The 21,700-nt window shown below is 34.9% G+C and overlaps 1 protein-coding gene across 2 annotated transcripts in view; it reads left to right on the plus strand.

Moving 5' to 3' along the window:
• Positions 1-21,700, plus strand: part of LOC102800696 (serine incorporator 5-like) — a 56,331-nt gene that overhangs the window by 16,264 nt on the left and 18,367 nt on the right. For both annotated transcript variants that reach the window (XM_085506859.1, XM_085506858.1), the window contains exons 2-8: positions 1,424-1,588; positions 2,977-3,155; positions 16,027-16,203; positions 16,675-16,712; positions 17,642-17,818; positions 18,021-18,116; positions 18,664-18,826. In XM_085506859.1, the coding sequence (XP_085362985.1) occupies positions 1,424-1,588; positions 2,977-3,155; positions 16,027-16,203; positions 16,675-16,712; positions 17,642-17,818; positions 18,021-18,116; positions 18,664-18,826 (995 nt within the window). The remainder of the gene's footprint in view (positions 1-1,423; positions 1,589-2,976; positions 3,156-16,026; positions 16,204-16,674; positions 16,713-17,641; positions 17,819-18,020; positions 18,117-18,663; positions 18,827-21,700) is intronic.

Genomic DNA, 21,700 nt, shown 5'->3' on the forward strand with positions numbered 1-21,700 from the left:
ATCAAACCAATGACCATAGCATCAAACCAATGACCATAGCAACAAACCAATGACTATAGCATCAAACCAATGACCATAGCAACAAACCAGTGACTATAACATCAAACCAATGACCATAGCAACAAACCAATAAATATAGCATCAAACCAATGACCATAGCATCAAACCAATGACCATAGCATCAAACCAATGACCATAGCATCAAACCAATGACCATAGCATCAAACCAATGACCATTGCAACAAACCAATGACCATTGCAACAAACCAATGACTATAGCATCAAAGCAATGACCATGGCAACAAACCAATGACCATAGCAACAAACCAATGACTACAGTATCAAACCAATGATCATAGCAATAAACCAATGACCATAGCAACAAACCCAGGACTATAGCAACAAACCAATGACTATAGCAACAAACCAGTGACTATAGCATCAAACCAATGACCATAGCATCAAACCAATGACCATAACATCAAACCAATGACCATTGCAACAAACCAATGACCATTGCAACAAACCAATGACTATAGCATCAAAGCAATGACCATGGCAACAAACCAATGACCATAGCAACAAACCAATGACTACAGTATCAAACCAATGACCATAGCAATAAACCAATGACCATAGCAACAAACCAATGACTATAGCAACAAACCAATGACCATACATGTAGCAACAAACCAATAAATATAGCAACAAACCAATGACCATAGCAACAAACCAATAACCATAGCAACAAACGTCATACATGTATAAACAAATCCCTGTTGTCTTCATCACCAGTTTTATCCATTTTTTCAAACTTTAATATTTTAATAATTAAATTTGGATCTTAATCATCTTCAAACTTAGAATTCATATCAATCATAAAAAAAATATTCACTTTGTTTAGCATGTATAATCATTAAGATACCGTGTCTGGAACCATTTTTTATAGATATCATTAAGATTTGTTTGTAGTGCATGGTTTGAATGTCAATGACGCAAAATATTGACAGTGACTATAATATAATTACAACCTGTAATCACTAAGATTTATGTAATGACCTTTACTTGAAAATTGCAGCTATATATACATGTCCATTTAGAAATGTTTAACGACACAACTCTCTAAATTTTAATTTTTCTTTCTATTCATAGTAATTGATTTACAGCTTCTTATTTAGTAAAAGGCAAGCAGTATCACAAATGAACAGACTCTTGTACTTCCTGACTTGTAACCTTTTTTGGTAGACATTTCTCTTCATGAGTTTTTCTATGTCTTGCCTTCTACACATTCGTGGATGTATTTTTTTTGAATGGTCAAGAAATTCAGTTTCCTCTGTACTAGTGAAGTAGCAATGAAAAATGATGACGTTCACATGATTTACCCTCTTGTTTACTTCACATTGCTTTCAAATAATTCTTGTAGATGCAGTGTTGTTGTGCTTCCAGAGCCTGTTCATGTGTATGTTCTAGCTGCCCTCCACTCAAGGAATCAACAAGTACACGATTGATGTACACATTGTACCTGTTTGCTGGAATGGCCATTGCATGTGTCATGCTTTCTAAAACAGTTGAAGAAAAACTTATGCAGGTAATAAAAATAAAATGATATTTCAATAAGTGTCTGAGTGTCATAATTGCCAATCACTCCCACACTATGTGTTGATAATATAAATACAATATTGCTAGTTCATCCAAATGTCAGGTGATTCAGCCAACTAAGTGGTAACTGTTATTACCAATTACCCGTTGCGCACAATAATATGAAAGATAAAAATAATTTTGGTACAACTTTTTAGCTCCGCTGTCGACTTTGTCGAGCAGAGCTTATCATATGAGTGATTGTCCGCCGTTGTCCGTGTCAATGTTTTACTTTTTCGACTTCTTCTTGAAAACTACAAGCCTGAATGCTTTGATACTTGGTGTATATGTACCTTGGGTAGACCTCTCTCATATTTGTTCATTTTGTAATGATATCTTTAATTCTCTAATTTTGGTGAATATTTTTGTAATTTTTGGTAAAAAGTGATATTTTCGACTTCTTGTTGAAAACTGCAAGTCCAATTGCTTTGATATTACATATATAGGTACTACATGTGGACCTCTCTCAGATTTGTTCATTTTGTAATGATATCTTTAATGCTCTAATTTTGGTGAATATTTTTGTAATTTTTGGTAAAAAGTGATATTTTCGACTTCTTGTTGAAAACCGCAAGTCCAATTGTTTTGATATTACATATATAAGTACTACATGTGGAACTCGCTCAGATTTGTTCATTTTGTAATGATATCTTTTATTTTCTAATTTTGGTGAATATTTTTGTCATTTTTGGTAAAAAGTGATATTTTCGACTTCTTGTTAAAAACCTCAAGTCCAATTGCAAGACAGGCTGCTTGTTTCCAAATTTTCTGTATTTTTTGGGGGATTTCATTCAAATTTTTGATCAAATGAATATGATTTCCTATTGGCTACAGGTGTGCACCAAAAGTTTTCAAAAAATACTAATAAAATTGTGCATCGTTATTTTGTGAAAGATGATTCCCACAGTTGAATTTTCTGTTGTTTGATAACTTACATGGTTTTCATAAATTAATATTTATTTTGTGAAGTATTTTTTCCTCTAAATCAGTTTCCATATATACATATTTGTGTAATTAAATAGTTGTTATAAATTTGTTTTTTGAATTGTTTTTAAATTTCTGATCGCAACCTCAGTTTTGCTTAACACAAGTTGACATAAATCGGGGTACTACATTTTTATAATTTTGTAATCATATGTTATGTTTTGAAATATTTTGTAGACAATATTTTCTATATTAGTAGCATAGACGTTTATTTAAAATACAGAGATTTCTCTGTTATTAAAATAAGTCATATTTTTTAATGCTACACTATACAACAAATGATAGTATTACGAATTCTGCATATACACTATGCATTAAACTATGATATCATTGTACATTGTTTTTCATTTCTAGGTGCAGCATATTAATGATGTTTGTCAACAAATCAATGCAGGACCTCACTGTCAGTTGGTGTTTGGTTACATGTCTGTATACAGGGTCTGCTTATCTATGGCAATTTTTTTTCTAGTTTTGATGATTTTTACAATAAACGTTACAACAAGTAAATCTTTTAGAGGTGGCATTCATAATGGGTAAGTAGAAATTTGAAATATTCTTTTGAGTGTTAAGTGTTTTCAGTGTTCATTAGATGTTTTCAGTGTTCATTAGACGTTTTCAGTGTTCATTAGATGTTTTCAGTGTTCATTAGATGTTTTCAGTGTTTATTAGATGTTTCAGTGTTCATTAGATGTTTTCAGTGTTCATTATATGTTTTCAGTGTTCATTAGATGTTTTCAGTGTTCATTAGATGTTTTCAGTGTTCATTAGATGTTTTCAGTGTTCATTAGATGTTTTCAGTGTTCATTAGATGTTTTCAGTGTTCATTAGATGTTTCAGTGTTCATTAGATGTTTTCAGTGTTCATTAGATGTTTTCAGTGTTCATTAGATGTTTTCAGTGTTCATTAGATGTTTTCAGTGCTCATTATATTTTCTCAGTATTCATTAGATGTTATTAGTGTTCATTAGATGTATTTAGTGCCCAATAAATATTTTCAGTGTTCATTAGATGTTTTCAGTGCTCATTATATTTTTTCAGTATTCATTAGATGTTATTAGTGTTCATTAGATGTATTTAGTGCCCAATAAATATTTTCAGTGTTCATTAGATGTTTTCAGTGTTCATTAGATGTTTCAGTGTTCATTAAATGTTTTCAGTGTTCATTAGATGTTTTCAGTGTTCATTAGATGTTTTCAGTGTTCATTAGATGTTTTCAGTGTTCATTAGATGTTTTCAGTGTTTATTAGATGTTTTCAGTGTTCATTAAATGTTTTCAGTGCTCATTATATTTTTTCAGTATTCATTAGATGTTATTAGTGTTCATTAGATGTATTTAGTGCCCAATAAATATTTTCAGTGTTCATTAGATGTTTTCAGTAGTCATTAGATGTTTTTTTGTGTTCATTGGATGTTTTCAGTAGTCATTATATTTTTTAATGTTTAATAGATGTTTTCAGTATTCATTAGATGTTTTCAGTGTTCATTAGATGTTTTCAGCATTCATTAGATGTTTTCAGTGTTCATTAGATGTTTTCAGTGTTCATTAGATGTTTTCAGTGTTTATTAGATGTTTTCAGTGTTCATTAGATGTTTTCAGTGTTCATTAGATGTTTTCAGTGTTCATTAGATGTTTTCAGTGTTCATTAGATGTTATCAGTGTTCATTAGATGTTTTCAGTGTTCATTAGATGTTTTCAGTGTTCATTAGATGTTTTCAGTGTTCATTAGATGTTTTCAGTGTTCATTAGATGTTTTCAGTGTTTATTAGATGTTTTCAGTGTTTATTAGATGTTTTCAGTGTTTATTAGATGTTTTCAGTGCTCATTAAATGTTTTCAGTGCTCATTAGATGTTATTAGTGTTCATTAGATGTATTTAGTGCCCAATAAATATTTTCAGTGTTCATTAGATGTTTTCAGTGTTCATTAAATGTTTTCAGTGTTCATTCGATGTTTTCAGTGTTCATTAGATGTTTTTAGTATTCATTAAATGTTTTCAGTGTTCATTAGATGTTTTCAGTAGTCATTAGATGTTTTTTTGTGTTCATTAGATATTTTCAGTAGTCATTAGATGTTTTTAATGTTTAATAGATGTTTTCAGTATTCATTAGATGTTTTTAATGTTCAATAGATGTTTTCAATGTTCATTAGATGTTTTCACTGTTCATTAAATGTTTTCACTGTTCATTAAATGTTTTCAGTGTTCATTAGATGTTTTCAGTGTTCATTAGATGTTTTCAGTGTTCATTAGATGTTTTCAGTGTTCATTAGATGTTTTCAGTGTTCATTAGATGTTTTCAGTGTTTATTAGATGTTTTCAGTGTTCATTAAATGTTTTCAGTGCTCATTATATTTTTTCAGTATTCATTAGATGTTATTAGTGTTCATTAGATGTATTTAGTGCCCAATAAATATTTTCAGTGTTCATTAGATGTTTTCAGTAGTCATTAGATGTTTTTTTGTGTTCATTGGATGTTTTTCAGTAGTCATTATATTTTTTAATGTTTAATAGATGTTTTCAGTATTCATTAGATGTTTTCAGTGTTCATTAGATGTTTTCAGTATTCATTAGATGTTTTCAGTGTTCATTAGATGTTTTCAGTGTTCATTAGATGTTTTCAGTGTTTATTAGATGTTTTCAGTGTTCATTAGATGTTTTCAGTATTCATTAGATGTTTTCAGTGTTCATTAGATGTTTTCAGTGTTCATTAGATGTTTTCGGTGTTCATTAGATGTTTTCAGTGTTCATTAGATGTTTTCAGTGTTCATTAGATGTTTTCAGTGTTCATTAGATGTTTTCAGTGTTCATTAGATGTTTTCAGTGTTTATTAGATGTTTTCAGTGTTCATTAGATGTTTTCAGTGTTCATTAGATGTTTTCAGTGTTCAGATGTTTTCAGTGTTCATTAGATGTTTTCAATGTTCATTAGATGTTTTCAGTGTTTATTAGATGTTTTCAGTGTTCATTAAATGTTTTCAGTGTTCATTAAATGTTTTCAGTGTTCATTCGATGTTTTCAGTGCTCATTATATTTTTTCAGTATTCATTAGATGTTATTAGTGTTCATTAGATGTATTTAGTGCCCAATAAATATTTTCAGTGTTCATTAGATGTTTTCAGTGTTCATTAAATGTTTTCAGTGTTCATTAGATGTTTTTAGTATTCATTAAATGTTTTCAGTGTTCATTAGATGTTTTCAGTAGTCATTAGATGTTTTTTGTGTTCATTAGATATTTTCAGTAGTCATTAGATGTTTTTAATGTTTAATAGATGTTTTCAGTATTCATTAGATGTTTTTAATGTTCAATAGATGTTTTCAATGTTCATTAGATGTTTTCACTGTTCATTAAATGTTTGAATAATTACTGGCCATACCTTTTGGAAGAGACTTTGAATATTGGGACTTGTAGATTTGTCATCTGTATCTCAGACATGTTTATGGTTAATGTCGACTGAGCTGATTCAGTACATAAAATGTCTCATATACCATTACTTTGTTTTGCAATTAGACCAATGTTGTTCCAATTTGTTTTACACATGTCCTATGTAGTATAGCATTTATTTTTCCAAAATGGACACTTATATGTAAGACAAGAGACGATTCAATTTATTTTTTCTTTATACATATGACTTGTCTACTTTCTACCCGCCAACCCATAATGGGCGAAAGCCGAGTACATATATGGAGCACAAAGTGTGCTTGAGTCCATTATGGGTTGTCGGGGAGTTCATTATTGTTATTATTTTGTAGCGTTGTCATTACCAGTGGATTTGCTGCCTCTAAAAAATGGAAAAAATTGGAGAAAAATCTGCAATGAACGGGATAGTTTCAAAGTCACTGGCCCGTGAATCTGAATAATTTAAAATGTCTTTCTGGAAATTGTTTCCACACTCTCATGTGGCTAACTAAGAAAGAAACTAGTTTTAATCCATCAAATATTATGGTATTTAACTCATTCACATTGCGAGTGAATTTACCTCACTTCATCAACACGGTAGACGAACTAATCAGGAGACCACCAGAACAGCAGCATCAGTCGCGGAATCTAGAAGCGTGCGTACTAGATGGAACGCTTCGCCCGAATGCGCATTAGCATACAGAGCAGACGACGATGCCTTCACAATATTGTCTGATTTCGATATTGAAATCCGCTGTTATTGGTTATGGACCGTTTTATTTGATGTCGATTTTGGTATTAAATACTTGATATCTAACAATTTCTCTTCTTTTTCAATAGTTTCTTCTTTATTCGTTTTCGAAATCAACATTGTATTCATATCCATGGGACAGGGCCTTGATGCTCAATAATGTAATACATTATCACGAATAATCTGCTGCAATGACGTCATAAAATCCACTGGTATTGATAATGTTATAATATAATATTCAATAATTCTGAGTATGTGCATGTCACATTTACAAAACTTGTGCCTGATTTTATTCCTTATTCAGACTATAAATTCTATGTTTATTTTTTAACTAAAACAAATACCTTATATTTGCAGTTATGGTTATTGTTTTAATTCATAAATAGAAATAAATAGAAAAATTATTTATAGAACAATTACACTCAATAAAGGTCACTCATTGTCCTGGATAAGAGAGACTGGCTTCTTGATAAAATTATATCCACTCAAGATGCTGAGTATTCTGTGCAATTAATGAGTATTGTTGTCATGGGAATTAGGCATCATCAAATGCTAGATTTGCATTTTGGCTTTTATAGATCAAAGGTGGAATTTGTAATGATTATATGATCTTGGGAGTTGAATATCACAGAATATTAATTTATTGTAGCAGAGCATACTTGAAAAGTTATGCAATACATGTACATTTGATTATGAATAATTGTAAATACACAAATATTGAATATATAGGAGATAACTAATAGATAATGTATGTAGTTAAAGTCTTAATATACATCCCTTAAACAGTTATCAATCTTGTCTGAAATGTAAGTCAAATACAAGTCACATCAGCCTGCTAGAGGGCGCTTCAGATAATCACATTTAAGTTACTCTTATTAGTCCCCAATCAGGCGAAGCCTGAAAGGGGAGTACTAGTTTTACTTTCTTTCTCATTTTCAAGTCGCTGCAACTTAACTCTCACATTTTCTCAGAGACTCTGCAGCAGATGTCAATGAAACTTGGCAGGTTGATGAACAAGTCTGTGTTACATATGCACGTATTTTTTTTTCCAGATCTTAAAATCCTAAGTGGGTCTTTTTCAAGATTTTCATCCAAAATTACCTCTCTCTACTACACTGACAGAGCAACTGAGCATGCTCAGACTAATTGATTCTGTTAAATTCAGATTCATGAACTCCTGATTTATGATTCACAAGTTTTTCCAAATGTATTCGATCGGTAGTGTATAATTTTCAGAACTCAGAATCAACTTTGCAGAACCTCAGAACCAATTCCTCAGAAACTCAACTTCAAAATAGCTTCCTTATCATCGGAAATCGTCTTTTAGGTTATTATTAATATGACCACACCCTATCCCAAAAATATGAAATTAGCTAAATCCTGTTATTTCCTTTGATCTCACCAACCATTGAGCCAATTTTGTTCATATTTGGTAGGATTGCACCTAGACACGAGTAGATGTGCTTCTGACAGTAATGGCCACGCCCTCCCAAAAATATGCAAATTAGATCTATGCAGTTATTTGCTGCTATCACCACCGTGTCAATTTTATTCATATTTGGTATGATTACACCTTGGCACGAGTAGATCTGCTTTTGGCAATAATGACCACATCCTCCCAAAAATATGCAAATTAGATCAATACAGTTTTTTGCACTTATCCCACCAACCATTGGGCCAATTTAGTTCATACACATGTATGTGGTAGGATCACACCTTGAAATGAGTACATGTAGATGTGCTTTTGACAGTAATGACCACGCCCCTCTCAAAAATATGCAAATTAGATCAATGCAGTTAATTGCTCTTATCCCAGCAACCATTTTGCCAATTTTGTTCATACTTGGTAGGATTACACCTTGGCACGAGTAGATGTGTTTCTGACAGTAATGACAACGCCCTCTCAAAAAATATGCAAATTAGATCAATGCAGTTATTTGCTGCTACAAATGTATCTCTTCCACAACCATGTTGATTTTATTCATATTTGGTATGATTACACCTTGACACGTGTAGATATGCTTCTGACAGTAATGACCACACCCTCCCAAAATATGCAAATTGGATCATTGCAGTTTTTTGCTCTTATCCCAGCAACCATTGGGCCAATTTTGTTCATACTTGGTAGAATTTCACCTTGACACGAATAGATGTGCTTCTGACAGTAATGACCATGCCCTCCCGAAAATATGCAAATTAGATCAATGTAGATATTTGCTGCTATTTCCACCACCACCGTGTCGATTTTATTCATATTTGGTATGATTACACCTTGGCACGAGTAGATGTGCTTCTGACAGTAATGACCACACCTCCCAAAAATATGCAAGTTAGATCAATACTGTTATTTGCTGCTATCTCTACCACCACCATGGTGTCGATTTTATTCATATTTGGTATGATTACACCTTGGCACGAGTAGATGTGCTTTTGGCAATAATGACCACACCCTCCCAAAAATATGCAAATTAAAACAATACAGTTATTTGAACTTTGATTTGACCTGGGTCCTGGTAATATACTAAGACCTTAATTAACGAAGAAGTCATGTACATCAAGGTTCACTCAGATTTATGAAACAATGCAATTTCTTGAGCAAGTATACATGTATGACAAATAGTTTTGTTGCACTTTGTAGATTCTGAACATGGGTCAGTGGAAGTTTTTAGTTGTCAGTACAAAACTAGATTGGGCCATTTAGTAAAATTTTTATCAGTATTGTGAAAATTTGGTTAATTTAGGATAACTCAGTTTCTGGGTAAGGAGAGCGTCCCCTATGTTAGTAGTTTGGGTAATGTATTTCCCATCGTCATTTGCGGCCCGCCATCTTTGAGTTGGCTACTTTTTCATACGTATATTTACACTCACAATCCGCCTAATCTTCATTGATCAACGTCCACATCGGCATTGTTCTACTTGTCAAGTATTCTTACGCAATCATCGAGGACCATCAGGGTGACTTTGCAGGGATAACACCAGCAACTCGTTCCATTTTTATAAGATGGCTACTTCAACTCCCACACAGCAGGACGACAAAGCATGCATCACATCGTCACCACTACAAGATAAATTAACTGAAACTCGCAAACTGATCCATAGTTTGAGTTTAACAACATCTCAGGACAAAAAAGATATGCTGGAGGCTCTTCGTCAAGAAAACGAACAACTGCAAATTGAATTACAAATAGAGGCAGAAATGGCCAAAAACGAAGCTCTCAAAAGCAAAGCCAAGAAAACACACAGTTCTAAATCCAAAGTGAACATTGGTGACATAAAAAAAGACAGTAGTGTAAAGAAAAAAGTGCATAAAGCGAAGAAAAAGTTGCAAATAGTAGAAACCCATAGCTCAACCGATTCTGAATCTGAGCAGTCTACATCATCCTCAGATTCCAATGGTGATACCAGAACCACCGATACGAAAGGTAGGAAACTAGCTTATGATGTATTTCACCCTAAAATAAAGAAAAAGAAGCCAAAATCAGGTGCTGCAAGAAAGTCTACTGACCAAGTGTTGTACATTGTTCCATGGCCCCATGAGTTTACAAGTAAACTGGCTACACATGGTTCAAATACGGATGAGTTGCCATACAACCAACTGACCCTCCCAGCATTGACAAGGGGCGAAATTTACATCATCTTTCACCAAGAGCCTGAACAATACAAGCAGCTAAGAGCCAGCCATCTTACTGACTTACTGCACTTGTGTGAATTGTATACTTGGAGCGAAGTCCGCAGTTACCATGCCGAAGTACTGAAGGAAATAGAGAGAGGTTTACAAGGATGGAATGGTGACTTTTCTCATATTAAGGCAAGATGTCTCTTTACTAGGCAGACTAGCAGCATAAGAGATCAGACACGCTACTGTGGCAACTTCCAAAGGGGGCAGTGCAGGCATGGGAGTGATCATCAAAACCAGGCTGGTGAGACAGAGTACCATATTTGCCGCACGTGTTTATTCATACACAAAGTCAAGGCCACACATTCAGCCAAGGACTGCGCACACAAACCAAAAGAATGACAACAACATACCAATATACAAAATAGTAGTGACAGTTACATTAATCACGATCCCAGCAGTACCATCACCGATACCTCAATTGTAGTGCCCCCTCATAAACATTTTGTCTCCGCGTTGGACTTAAATTGGTCTCCCAGGACCACACAAATATATCACTTAACAATCGTGTCCCCGTGTTGGACTCGGTCTCCCAGGGCCACACAAATACATCTTTTCACAATCATGTTCCCGCGTTGGACAGCACCACCGAAGAGCAAACCATAGTTACCTCGTATGGAACGTGTATCCCCTCAATGGATACCAACACCATTGTCTCACATAGCAGTAAAACACCAGACCAATCTATTGCGCACTACAGTCAAAATACCCACAAGGACACAGGTGATGATATTGTAGGCTCTAACAAGGTTACGCCAAATCTTTTTAACTACCCATTATACACTGTACAAAACATTAAGAAAAAACACCTTTATTTAACCAACACTAGCATTATCGAACCACCAACTATCAGCTGGCCACCAACATCCACATTGAATTTTGACTTCTTGTGCAAAGCACACACAGTTATCGTGCAATCAGGCAAGCCAAACTACCAGGATCAGCGAATTACTGTGCCATCAACATTCAATGTAGAACTGTGGCGTACATCGCTACACGATTATTTTGATAACATTATCGTAGACTTTCTGCAAATTGGTTAGCCAAACAACTACACAGATAGCGTGCTACCCCACACATTCAAGCACAATCACAATTCTGCAGTCAATTTTTCATCACATACTGATTCATATATTGCCAAGGAAACCATGCTTGGAGCACTCGCCGGTCCATTTTCAGGCAATCCACTATCACTACATTGGCATTCTCTCCACTATCATCTGTACCAAAAAAAGGGTTAACCGAAAGGCGAACTGTTATGGATCTATCTTTTCCAGCAGGCACATCAGTCAACGATGGCATACCAAATGACAATTTTCTTGGTGATCCATATAAACTTCGGTACCCATCAATTGACAACCTGATTCAAATTATAAACCATTATGGTCAAGGTTGCTTATTGTTCAAAGCCGACATACGGCGTTGCTACAGATGGATTCCAGTTGATCCCCATGACTATTATCTGTTAGGTTTGGCATGGAGGGGATTACAGTTCTTCGATACCAAGTTTCCATTTGGTCTTCGGTCAGCCGCCATGGCATGTCAAAGAACAACAAACGGGCTCATGCACATTTATCGCAAATTGGGATACCAGGCCACCAACTACATTGATGACTTTGCAGGAGGAGAGGCACCAGCGAATGCACAGAAAGCCTACGACTCACTCAAAGACACAATTACTAAGTACGGGCTTGAGCTGTCAATTGAAAAATGCTGCCCACCAACCACCTGTCTAACATTTTTGGGAAAACAATTTGACACAATAAAGATGCAAGTTAGTATCCCAGAGCAAAAACTCAGTGAAGCAGAAGAGCTATTATCAAAGTTTTCACTCAGGAAAAAATGCACTAAACGAGAGCTTCAATCACTCATTGGCAAGCTGGCATTTATAACAGACTGTATACATCCTGCTCGACTATTTCTTTGTCGCATGTTGGCACTCCTTTGTAAGACCAACAAGAAACATCATCATATTAAACTCAGTGCCTACTTCCGTAGGGATGTATCATGGTGGATCGCATTCATGCGTTGTTACAACGGTGTCAGCACAATTCTAGAAACTCTGTTCTCAGCACCAGATATGCGATTAGCTACAGATGCATGCCTTACTGGTTGTGGTGGCTGGTTACAAAAACACACAAGTGTTATTGAGTACTTTCATACTGAATTTCCTACCACAATGCTTAAAATGCCAATAGCCGCACTGGAGCTAACAGCCATTCTGGTTGCACTACGCCTATGGGCAATGCAGTTATCAGGAAAATCACTCATTATATACTGTGATAATCTAGTCTCTGTTTACATCATTAACTCTGGGTCTGGCAGAGAGGAGCAGTTACTTCAAATCGCGAGAAATATCTGGTTGATAACGGCAACATACAATATACGGCTAAGGGCAACTCATCTGTCTGGGGTGGACAACAGAGCAGCTGATCTACTTTCACGGCGGCACAAGCACCAATCTTATGCAGTCAATTTCATCAGCTCTATGTCACAATTTAAACTGGTAGAACAACATGTGCAGGAACAAGATTTTATAATTAACCATAACATTTGATTTTTTCAGGTAATACAATAGAGGAAATAAAAGCTGAAGTTAAAATTATTCAGAAATCAGCATTCCGCCTAGGAACTTACAAAAACTTGCACTGCCAGCTAAATTCATACCTTGCTTGCTGCACCAATCTAGGACTTGAACCATTCCCAGCTGCAGAATTAACATTATGTATATTCGCATGCGTGCTTTCGCATTCATTCAAAAGCACTAAATCAATCAGAAACTATGTATCTGGTATCAATACCTCGCACAAGCTTTTAGGTTTTTGTAATGACAGTTTTCACAGCATCGACGTCAAACTTACCCTACGGGGACTAGAGAAAACTATGTCATCTATGCCGCATCAGAAACTTCCAATTTTACCAGAACATTTATTAGCTATGAGACAGTATTTGGACCTGGATAACGAATTTGATATACATGTAGCTGTATGGGCTTGTATTTTGTTTCATTTCTTCGAAAGTCAAACATGGTGCCTACGTCACGCCACAAATTTTTACCGCAAGAGCAACTCCGTCGCATGGACATCTCATTTGCAGTGCAAGGTCTAATGTTACACACCCAGTGGTCAAAAACTCGTCAGAAACATGACTTTGGCATGTTATTCCTGTAGCTAAAATACCTAACTCGGTCATTTGCCCGGTCACTGCATATTGTAACATGTTAATTCACATCCCTGCCTCAGCAGCCTCACCTGCCTTTGTATACTCTCATTCAGGAGCTCTCACTCCTCTTACTAGTCATGTACTCACCCGAAAATTTAAGTCTTTGGTCATTGACATTGGGCTTGACCCTTTAAACTATACTGTCCATAGCCTGCGTAGGGGAGGAGCTACTTTAGCAGCAGCTGCAGGCGTCTCAGATCACCTCATAAAGACACATGGTGACTGGAAGTCTTTGGCCTACAGAGGCTACATAGCTCTTCCACCCTCATTTCATTTTTCGATCACCCAGGCTATGGCCAGTACTTTCAACTTTTAGACAGTTACCTTAAATCTATTTCAGCTTTGATTAGCAACTTTAAGCTTGTATTTTCTATCCCTTGTTGCCTAGCTTTTAAACTGTGTTTTTTTTGTTCTGTACAACACACACACACACACACACACACCCATACACACACACACACACACACACACATACACACATTACACACCAATAACACACACATTCATATAACACATTATTTACATCTTTTTGGCAGTTGCTTCGCCTTGGCCTGGGTGCTTTTGTGCTATTTTTGCTGTTCACTAATAAAGCACCACCTTTTCTGCCAAGATGTTGTAGTGTATTTTGTTTCAGTAATTTAGTAAAATTTTTATCAGTATTGTGAAAAATTTGGTTAATTTAGGATAACTCAGTTTCTGGGTAAGGAGAGCGCCCCCTATGTTAGTTTGGGTAATGTATTTCCCATCGTCATTTGCGGCCCGCCATCTTTGAGTTGGCTACTTTTTCACCCATCCCTACCACAGACCCATTTTTATTTTATTTTCCTTTAACCTTTACTGTTCATTCCTAGTTTTATTGTGTTTCTCTTTCACCTTTATACTTGTACATTTTGTATTTAGTTAAGCCTGGGTGCTTTTGTGCTATTTTTGCTGTTCACTAATAAAGCACCACCTTTTCTGCCAAGATGTTGTAGTGTATTTTGTTTCAGTAATTCCAGTTTATATCTGCAACCCCCACCCCATTCCAGTTTATATCTGCAACCCCCGCCCCCCCACCGCCCGTTGATGAGGTCGGATTTCCAGCACTGTATGATGGGGAAAATACCCCGGAATTCCAACTGTATATGGAGAAACAGAATCTGGAAATCCAGACAAGTATGGAAAAAAAAATCCCGGAAATCCAGACAGATAGCTACTAAATAAAATATGGCCTAGTTTATCTCGCCACATACCGGTTGATGAGGTTGGATTTCCAACAGTATGACTAAAAAAACTTGGAATTCTGACTGTATATGGTAAAAAAATTGGGCCAGTATGAAATAGTTATTACTGAAATTAGATAAGGATGGTGGCACGACTCATCAATACCATGAATCAGGACTAGTTTGGATTTCCATTGTCAAATATCAAATTTTGAACTTAGTAAATTAGCATATGAGGGTTATATTTGGAAATCCTATTCTGTATGGTGGCACAAAGGAACTCATCAACACCATAAGTAGGAACTATAGTTTTGGATTTCCAATTCTGTATGGTGAATGGTGATTTGGAAATAAAACTTTGTATGACTTATACAACCATGGAAATTATACCCTGTATGAAGTAAACACACAAGCTCATCAACAGGGGGGGGGGTGCAGATATAAACTGGAATGGCCCAATACAGCATTGATTCATGAGTTGTGTCCACATAGAGTACATATTCATTCACCTGTATGCAGATGTTTCTTGTACTACTTTATAATCAAATAACGGGGACTGTGACATTCACGTCTTGTTTTTGTTGACGTATTAAAGCTTTCTAAGAGGCCATCAAATCAAATAAAATTGATATATGAGTATTCTACGTCATTTGTAATTGTCTCGCCAAAGTTTCAAATGTGATTTAAACAATGTTCATTTTATATGTGTGATTTAAACAATGTACATTTTATGTGTGAATTAAACAATGTTCATTTCATATGTGTGATTTAAACAATGTTCATTTCATATGCGTGATTTAAACAATGTTCATTTTATATGTGTGATTTAAACAATGTTCATTTTATATGTGTGATTTAAACAATGTTCATTTTATATGTGTGATTTAAACAATGTTCATTTTATATGCGTGATTTAAACAATGTTCATTTTATATGTGTGATTTAAACAATGTTCATTTCATATGTGTGATTTAAACAATGTTCATTTTATATGTGTGATTTAAACAATGTTCATATATATGAGTGATTTAAACAATGTTCATTATATTATAAAAATATCATAAAATTTTGTTGTAAGGGTGCAACAAATTTCTGATTTATCTTCCAGATTATATGAATTGATGTGCAGATTGCTAAAAAATTTTTTTTGTTTTTTTTAGGTATTGGTTATTTAAATTTCTCATTTTACTCTGCCTTTGTATTGGTGCATTTTTTGTTCCACATGAAGATAAGTGGGCCATAATTGTTATGTATTTTGGGTTTGTGGCAGGATTTGTCTTTATTATAATACAGCTGGTCCTGCTTGTGGAATTTGCGTATTCTTGGAATCAAAACTGGTGAGTTTAAATCAGATATTCTACCTCAGGATGTCACTGGAGTTGAGACCTCATACTCTAGTCTATTTCAAATGCAATCAATATAAATTAATTTTAGGATTTAAAATTTGGGCCAGTTCTTAAATTTGTATTAAAACTCAATTTAAAGAAAAGAAATGTCTTGTTATTCATTTTGTTGTACAGTATACACAACCAACTCTTCATCTTAATCACAATATTAATTTAGTGCATTTTAAAACTTCAAATCTATATTTAGGGATTGCCATTTTAAATCCTAGATATGACTGTAAAAGGAGATAATTTGTATCCAATGTAAATTCCTAGTTGGGTAAAATAAAGTAAATTCCAGTGTTAATTGATGAATACATAATAGTAACAAGTAAGATTTATTACAATAATATCTTGATTCATGAGTACACAACAACACAATCATATCATATGTATATCAATTATTATTTTGTTAAAACTCAGGTCCAAACGAGCGGATAAGAACAAGTGCTGGTACCTTGGTAAGTTCACCCAATATTGCTTATTAGCATCTTTTATTTAAAAAAAGGTTTGAGCAACGAAAGTACAGTACATCTTTCACCATAGTCTATTTATTTTAAAAATACTAAATATTGGCATATTTTCTGATTATGATCACTATTTATCATATCTGTGTCATCTAACTTGACAAATGTGACTAAATTGTTCCAGAAATGTTCACATAATACATATTTGTCTGTCGCTATTGAAAGGAGAAATCAGTAATTGTATCACATCATGTGATGACTGCTCTTAGCACAAGGTGGATACAAAATGGGGCATTTGCTGGACGTACATGTAAACAGACCCAATGTGCAGTTGAAATAAATAATCTAAATTTGAAGAATGTTTTAAAATAATGTATTTTTCTGTTTTTATGACACCTATTTCCTACTCAATTAAAGTCATTATAAAAGACTTATTCGTAGATATAGAGCCAATCTGGATGTACAAAAGTTCAAATACAACTTCAGACTGCCACTTGGGATTCGGCAAACTTGTCTTATTTGAAATATTTAGTATATAATGCTGCAAATTGTAATTATTGTGTGAAATCTGCACATCAGTGGTAGCTCTGCCTACCATTTTGGTTTTAACAACAACAATGCATTATGGGATATATTTTATTCAGCTACATGTACTTAAGTACTGTGAAATGATTAATTTTCACTGGGTTTCAACATATCAGGCATCTTCAGTGGCATCTTCTATAAATTCACGGTTTTATCATTTAGATAATGTGTTCTATGCTAAATTTCACATATTCACTGGGTTTTAATTTAGCGCATTTTCTAGTCAGCGAAATAAGCAAAATTAAAACCTAGTGAATAATTGACCCTTTTACAGTAGTGTTCAAAATAAAATCATTTACAATCCCACACAATAATAAATAAATATTTTTTATTTTCAGCACTTGTGGTAATCACCATTATAATATTCGGAGTGGCCATTGCTGGGTTTGTTTTCCTTGTAATTTATTTCACAAGACACATAGAGGGATGCTACCTCACAAAAGTATTTATCTCTGCTAATGGTATACTATGTGTTGTGATGACATTCTTGACAGTACTTCCACCAATACAAAAGGGTGAGTACACACTATGTGTTGTGACAACAATTTAATATCTACATGTAATATAATGAGCTTTTCACTGCATTACACTTTACTGTACAATTTCATGAATATGTCTGCATTCAATTTCTGATATAAATATAAATATATATTTTTCCTGTGTCTATTTTGTAGATATGTACAATGTAACAGTGTGCACTATCACATGTTCTTTCAGTTCAACCAAAATCTAACTTACTACAAGTAGGAATTGTCTCAGTCTATATGATGTATCTAACATTTGCTGCAGCATCCAGTATGCCAGATGACATTGGTGAGTAAAAGGGGAGGGTAATGTCCAGTAGGTCTGTTGACATTTGTGAGTAAAAGGGGAGGGTAACATTCAGTATTCCAGATGACATTGATGAGTAAAAGGGGAGGTACTGTCCAGTATGTCTGATGACATTGGTAAATAAAAGGGGAGGGTAATGTCCAGTAGGTTTGTTGACATTGGTGAGTAAAAGGGGAGGGTAACATTCAGTATTCCAGATGACATTGATGAGTAAAAGGGGAGGTACTGTCCAGTATGTCAGATGACATTGGTAAATAAAAGAGGAGGGTAATGTCCAGTAGGTCTGTTGACACTGGTGAGTAAAAGGGGAGGGTAACATTCAGTATTCCAGATGACATTGATGAGTAAAAGGGGAGGTACTGTCCAGTATGTCAGATGACATTGGTAAATAAAAGGGGAGGGTAATGTCCAGTAGGTCTGTTGACATTGGTGAGTAAAAGGGGAGGGTAACATTCAGTATGCCAGATGACATTTTGTGGCAAAAGAAATGTTATATTTGTGGTCATCTTGTATTGTTTATTTCTTACAGAACATATTACAGTTGGTTTCAATAGCACAAGTAATCAGACAATTTCTATTGAGGAAATCACTTCCTGTGTTCCTTCGGCAACATCATTTACTGGCCAGTATATGGAACTTGTCACTGCATCATTTGCTGCTGTATTCCTCTTCATTAGTGTAATATATGCAAGGTAAGCCTACCATGTCTGGTACGGGTTTGGTTCTCGCAGGATATAAAATATATTAATTAGGTAATAAAGCAACAAATATTTGATAAATATATAGCAGCAATGACCGGCTTCGCATCATCATGGCTAAATGTGAAATATACATTACAGTTTGTTGTGCATGCTCTAATTTCTGTGAATGTGTTAGCATAGTAAATGAGATCCTATAATCATGTATGGTCATGCCTCTTGTCCAATGCCTTCAATATAACAATGCTTGGAATAATAGTTATGCATATTAATAAAGTCACATAACCATATATGGTCATCTAATATTTCAGTCATATCACTTGTCACTTCTCTTCACAATAGTACTGATTGCATGTTGCTACCTGCAACAGTGCTTAAGATATTACAGTTTATGCATATTAATGAGGTCATATGAAGAATGAAAATAATAAACAGAGCAAATTTAAAAGAGTTAATTAACTAGTGAACAAGCATAGGTTATAAATTAATAACAACTGAACAAAAAAAATATAATATTGGAAAAAAAAAGAAACAAATTTTGTTTTTAACTACAGTAAAAATGTGTATTTAAAAAATCTAAAAAACTTTCTTGTGAAATAATGTTTATAACCGGTCACTGGTAGCATAGTGGAACATCAAAAGGGTCAACCCCTACCTTGGGTGAGTGTGCCACAGACTCAATGGGAAAGCCAATTCCACTGACCAAGATTTATTCACTAAACGAATGCGCCTTTGGTGGAACCTTGGTTAAGGTGCTTGTGTTGGACCGAGCCTGGTTGATGCCAGGATAGCACATTGAAATTGCCATTTGATAGGGAAATGGTCACACAGCCCTGTCATGTAATCCCAAACATGAATATGACTTATATGGCAAAATTCAGCACTAGCACTTAAAAAGAAAGTTTGGAGAGACAACAGTGACACTCAATGTCCAGAACTGTCGCCTGGCACAAAAAACTTTAAAAAAAAAATGTTTTTAAAAGGGTACCTAGGTGTGTCTAAAAAATGAAATCCCTAGTGAAATAACATTTATAAAGGGTACTAGGTGTGTCAAAAAATTAATTCCTTAGTGAAGCAACATTTATGAAGGGTACCTTAGTAGGATAAATTGTGTCTCTTATCTGGATGTGGATTCAGTATAAACAAAGAAAAATGGAAGTAAGTCTATAGGGAATAATAACAAAAGAATCTGGTAATGGTGCTCAGTAATGTTGGTCACTATCGTTATGCAATTTTTTGCTTTTGAAAAACACTATCATATATCTAGTATTGTCCAGCCTTGTAATGCTATGGGAAGGTGTGTGTCACATTAGGGCAATTATAGTTTCCTGTATCACGCCTGAACCAGCGTGTTTCCATTGATCAAAACAAAACACTTCATTCTAAATTGTAATTACATAACTGTAAGGTTATAATAAAACGTGCCTTTATGGACTGAATACAGCTTATGTTGCCCTTGGTCATATGGCTTTACGCGTCTTCTCAAGCTCAAGCGTTTCTGCCACATGACCTTTACCTACAAAAGCAAAATCCAGTGCATAATACAGATACAAGCCGGTAGGCTGGTTGGCGATCCGCTCCGCTCAAAAACAAGCACCATGTTTTTGGCTGTTTCCATGGTGTGACATAAACGTGAAGCTAACGTCGGTTTATAACTAATACGAAGTTCGCAAACACCATTCAGTTTTTGGAAGTCACTTAGTTTATTACTAGGACCACAATCACTCTCCTAGTCGAGTGACTGTGCTAGGACGTATTCTGCTGTTACATTTATTATTTCCAACAGTTTTGCGATAGCATTTTCTAGAATGAAGCGTTTCCTGTAAATGCTGGAAAGCAAAATAATGAAATAACGAGATGGTAAATATTTACCTAAAGTACAGTGTGTTGACCTTCATAAAAATATACTTCATAATGCAAAACATTAGTCACGGTGAGTTATTTAAATATACGACTCCTAATCGAAAAATATGACCACAGTCCAGAATTTCAGACGGATATTACGAAACCTAAGAGCATATAAAAAGCATTTACTCTAAAATATAAAAAAGAACTGCAGTCAAAAGTCAAGAATGCCAGCAAATAAAGGACTCTGTCCCACAATCCTTTGTGCGCGTTATTACGGACACGCGCAAAAAACTGTACCATGCTTGTCAAATCTGGGTCAAATATACAGTACGCTACTATCTTGCCACAGTGGAGTGTTCGGTGACCATTGAATTAGCCCGTGATTCATATTTTATGTGTATTAATTTATTCATCAATTTTCGTGACTGACAGTACTGCCCAAATTTTAGCCAAAAAAACGCAACTGGTGAAACGGAAGAGCATTGCCAGGCGATGGACGCGGGGCTCTTTGGCGACGACCGCATAGAGGTCAAAATACGCGTTCTATTTTTACGCGTTAAATATGGCTCTTCCATTTCGCCCCCTCCGAAATGTTCTACTTTCACAGCCTAATCGCAGGTTTTTCGAAAAACGTCGAAAAAACACAAGAATTAGTAGAAATGTTCCTGTTTTGGGCGGATTATTGATGGAGAATAATGTCTTTATTACAAAAATGCTGAAAAACCGTGAGTTGTTGCCTTAGTTATTTTTTTATTGGCGAAAAACTGCGAACTCGGCAAATTTGGTTGCACAACTTCCCTTTATCATATACACCCAGCGACACCGATAAAACTGGTAGGAGGTAATACATTTGGGGCGAAAGTATTCAAAAATCAGTTTTTGGATGTTGCAATGGCAATGGTGGGCCAGGATTGTTTTCCAATTAGTGATGGCACGACCTACCTGTGAAGTATGAACAAAACCGGCCGAAACAATCACAGAGGAGGTAAAAGCCGTTGCTGGTGAAAAGTTACCATAACT

This window comes from Saccoglossus kowalevskii, chromosome 13 (genome assembly GCF_978046115.1).
Source record: "Saccoglossus kowalevskii chromosome 13, keSacKowa6.1, whole genome shotgun sequence".
NCBI lineage: Eukaryota > Metazoa > Hemichordata > Enteropneusta > Harrimaniidae > Saccoglossus > Saccoglossus kowalevskii.